General features: G+C 46.4%; 1 protein-coding gene across 8 annotated transcripts in view; it reads left to right on the top strand.

Moving 5' to 3' along the window:
* Positions 1–4,468, top strand: part of Ttpal (alpha tocopherol transfer protein like) — a 30,227-nt gene that overhangs the window by 19,148 nt on the left and 6,611 nt on the right. For 7 of the 8 annotated variants that reach the window (XM_023714942.1, XM_023714944.1, XM_023714943.1 and 4 more), the window contains 2 exons: positions 1,101–1,294; positions 3,186–3,296. In XM_023714942.1, coding sequence (XP_023570710.1) covers positions 1,101–1,294; positions 3,186–3,296 — 305 coding nt within the window. The remainder of the gene's footprint in view (positions 1–1,100; positions 1,295–3,185; positions 3,297–4,468) is intronic. The other variant, XM_004630932.2, reaches the window with a different exon arrangement.

Below are 4,468 nucleotides of genomic sequence, written 5' to 3' on the forward strand. Positions count from 1 at the left end.
AAAGGCACTTATTTGTCCAGATAAATGACAACTGGATACAGCTACATTCAAGGGCTCAAGTGATAGCGCTGGGAGGTCAGAAATGTGGCTCAGTGGCAGAATGCTTGCTTAGCACGCATGAGGCCCTGGCTTTGAATCTCAGCACATGGAGTAAAAAGGTGTTGGAAAGCTGTCTGTCTTGAGCTCAGCCTGGGCCACATTCTTCAGCCAGTTTTGGACTCATGTGGCCCCCAAACCTCATGTGGATCAGCGTTTATGATCATAAAGTTCCAGAGTATGTCCCTACCGGGTGAGCTTCAGCATAAACAGGTGCGTGCTGAAGATTGTGTATAGGACTGCAGCTGAGGAACCTCTGTGACTGCATGTACTGCTTCTCAGACTCGGCTGCCCTTTTTCACATCGCTTGAACACACTCAGAAATACACTTAGGGCAGCACTGACCCAGAAAGTCTGATATTGCCAGATCTGTCCACTAGACTCAGGTTCAGGGCCTCACCACTGTAACAGAGAGAGCTCTTCCCTTTTCCAAGGGCCAAGGTCACAGAATTGAGTCTCCCTGGCTCTGCATGACCAGGCATGGCTCGAGTCACACACTCAGGGAGGTCACCGCAGGCTGCCAGTCAGTCCCCCATCACTGCCACCTCTAGAATCTGGAGTCACATCAGCTCTCTTCAAACTGCATGCTCCTCTTGGTGGCTCCCAAGGACAATCTGGGTGATAATTATGCAGATCAGAGGAAGGATCGGGGTGCACAGTCACTGACGTCCACAAAGGAAGGTATCATTTTTCTGTTTTACTTATGAGATGGAGGCTCAGAGTGAGGAAACAATTTAGCCACAGTTACACTGCTAGTAAGGTACAGACCCCCTCGTTGTGTCTGACTTCGGAGCTCAGGCTTTTGTTCTCAACACTCAATTGTGTTTCCGTTTTTGAATGTGCTGCTGAGTTTGGCATTAAGAAACATCAGTTTTGTGTAGGACAGTGACCACAAGAATATCTTTCTGGCCCATCTTTGAAGCAGCAGCTTTAGAAGATAAGTTTTTGTCTAATCTCATTTGTATTCACTTCTGTAACATCCTGTCCGTGTCTTATGGCCTTAGACAGATGGATACCGAGCAACTACCCAATTACCGAAAACATCCGAGCCATATACTTGACATTAGAAAAACTCATTCAGTCCGAAGAAACCCAGGTGAATGGAATTGTAATTCTTGCAGACTACAAAGGCGTGAGCTTATCGAAAGCATCTCACTTTGGCCCTTTTATAGCCAAAAAGGTCATTGGCATCCTGCAGGTATGGCCCCTGCTTGCTGCGTGCCTGTTCCGCGGTTGCTTTCGCTTCCCTGGGGCTCTGTTCTGTTGCAGTCTCACAGATTCTACAAAGCCCACTTCCCACCCTGCAGTGGGAAATCATCTGCAGTCCTGCTTACCAGGGGCTCCTCTGGGTCTCCAGGCCTTTTCAGAGAAGGTGTCTTCTATCTAGGCAAGATCAGCATTAGGGCAAGAGCCCAAAAACAGGCTAAGGCTTTCTGCACTGTTGTTTTTTTTTTTTTTTTTTTTTTGGTGCAGAAGGCAAAGAAAGAATTCTAAGAAGTGCAATTGAGAAAAATGGTTCTTTTGGCTCAGGTGCCAAAGCTTCTCCTGCCCTGTAAACCTGGAGGTTTTATTCTGTGGGAGTATATTTTGGTGAAAGGTTTCACACCTCGTGTTTTGCGTTTCAGAGCCCAAGTTCTGAACTGAGAACCATAAAATTCTTTACATACTTGCAGGTGGTTGACAGTTTGCAAAGTGTCCTTACCGTCATTGTAATCCATTCGGTCCTTCAAAGATTCCCTGGTTAGGCAAAGCAAGAAGTTTTTGGTTTTGTGGGTTGGTTTTTTTTTTTTTTTTTTTTTTTTTTTTGTGGTCCTGGGGATTGAATCCAAGGCCTTACACATTAGAGGCAAGTGCTTTGCCACTGAGCCACGTCCCCAGAACTTTCATTTTTGCCTTTTTAGGCAAGGTTTTCCTAATTTGCCCACTGTGGCCTCAAACTTATGATCCTTCTGCCTCAGCTTCCCCATTAGCCGAGATTACAGGTTTGCCACCACGCCCAGTTTCTTTTCCTTTTTTGATAGATGGGGAAACTGAGAACTAGAGAAGATACAGCTGGTCAAAGTATCACACCTGTTAACAGGTTTGGACTCCTGATTCTTTACAACCCACTCCTTTAGTGGTGCCTCTTGTTAGCTACAGGGCACCAGGGATGAACAGTGGCCTTCAGTGGGTCCCATGTAAGTGTTTCAGTCCTCGCTGTGCACCAGGCTTATTAGAGAAATCAAGGCCACATCAGACAGTTTTTTGTCTTTTGATTTCTTGTGGCTCAGGCTGCCTGAAGCGCAGGTCTGGTAAGGCAGGTGGAGGTGGGGTTCGAACTGCAGTATCCTGCTCCTGACTGCATTTGCATGAGCAGGCGCTTAAACAACTGAGCTAACGGGCAGGCTCCCCAGTATTGTAAAACTGACTCGGTTTTGAGCTAGTATTCTGGCTTTCCTTAGCTTTCCTCTTTGTTGTCACTGTTTTTAACTTGTGGGGCTAGAAATCAAACTCAAGACTTCACACTAGGAAGTGCTCTGTCACTGAACTCATCACAGAGCTGTCCTTTAGCTCTCTACTCTGCTTTGATGCCCTTGCTCAATACCATGTACATTGGTGGAGGAGAGACTTTGGATCAGCGTTTTCTTAAAGTTCCAGAGTATGTCCCTACCGGGTGAGCTTCAGCACAAACAGCTGTGTGCTGAAGGCTGTGTATAGGACTGCAGTTGAGGAACCTCTGTGACTGCATGTACTGCTTCTCAGACTCGGCTGTCCTTGTTCACATCACATACACACACTCAGAAACACACTTAGGGCAGCACTGACCCAGAAAGTCTGATATTGCCAGATCCGTCCACTAGACTCGGGCTCTATGAAAGGAAAACGTTTCCACCTGTTTTCTGACTCTTTCTCACCCAGTCTTGGATCCCAGAGGCTGCTCGAAGGCTTTGCTTCCTCTTGGGCCTCGAAGGGGACTGATTGGAGGGGCCCCGAATCAGGCCAGAGTGATGCTGGGGCTGGACGCGAGCATGAAGTGGGGAGGCTGGCTGTGGAAGGGACAGTTTCAGATCCCACCTGTGTTCTAACCCCCTGTTCCCTTCTGCCCACAGGACGGCTTTCCCATTCGGATAAAAGCAGTGCATGTAGTAAACGAACCTCGAATTTTTAAGGGCATTTTTGCCATCATAAGACCATTTCTGAAGGAGAAAATAGCAAACAGGGTAAGTGATGATCCTTCTGACTTCCAATGTTTTAATTTTTTTTTAATCCTTTTAGTTGTGACATGTAGTACTTTGCCCTGGAACTAATTTGGAATGTACACATAAACATAAACGAATAATCCTTTTTATGAGGGTAAGATGAAATTAGTGAGAATATAATGTTTACCAGTAGAGGCAACAAATAGAACTTTTATCATAAGTACCTTTCTGTTCTGTGAGCATTCAGACTTAGTCTCCTAGCTTAGGCATTGTGAAGCAACATTACATTTTATGTGTAAGATGATATGGAAGGGCTGGGGAGATAGCTCAGTGGCCTAAGTGCTTGTCTGGCAAGCACAAGGTCCTGAGTTTGATCCCCAGTAGGAGCGGGGGGCGGGGGGAGGTAGATGATACGGAAACAGGAAGAATGCAAAGCAATCACTGGCCATATTGTTTAAGAGTTCAGGGCCAGCCACATAACTCAGCAGATTAAAGTGCCTGCCTGGCCAGAGCACAGTGGCCAGGGTTCAATCCTCAGCATGCCGTGCCAGCCCTGCCGTTTGGGGCACACTGAGAAGGTAACTGAGACTGGGCGTGGAGGCACGCATACCTGTAATCCTAGCGCTTGGGAGCCTGAAAACAGGAGAATCACTTCAGGTGTGATCTACATAGTGAGACCCTGTAGACCTTGTACCAAATACATTTTTTTTTTTTTTTAAAAAAAGAGAGTTCATGGGTCCTCATCACACCCTCCATGTTGCTGGGCTCGAACTCAGAGCCTTACAAATAATCGTCCTTATACCAGGGTTCCTTGCCTTACAAATCCAATTTGTGCCCAAGAACTCTTTGTAACTCAAGCTGTTAGTTGAAGGCTTAGGCTCCTCTATACACAGAGCCTTCAGAGTCTCTCTCCTTTACACAGGCAGATCTCAGTGTACTTAGACACTGAATGCCCAGAATTTCTCAACAAACCCCATACAGAAAAGGGTGTTGTAATGTTTCTTCCTGAACTCTTTAAGGGTCAGATCTGTATCTGAGACCATCTGGATACATAGGCAGCCAGCATTCAGGTCATAACTCAAGACTTCGGTTAAAAGTTAAAACTAAAATTCTAGGGCTGGGGAGATGGCTCAGTGGAATAAGCACTTCCCTGGCAAGCACAAGGGCCTGAGTTCAATCCCCAGTTCTGCAAA

Source organism: Octodon degus, unplaced genomic scaffold (genome assembly GCF_000260255.1).
Source record: "Octodon degus isolate 3935 unplaced genomic scaffold, OctDeg1.0 scaffold00037, whole genome shotgun sequence".
NCBI classification, from domain to species: domain Eukaryota; kingdom Metazoa; phylum Chordata; class Mammalia; order Rodentia; family Octodontidae; genus Octodon; species Octodon degus.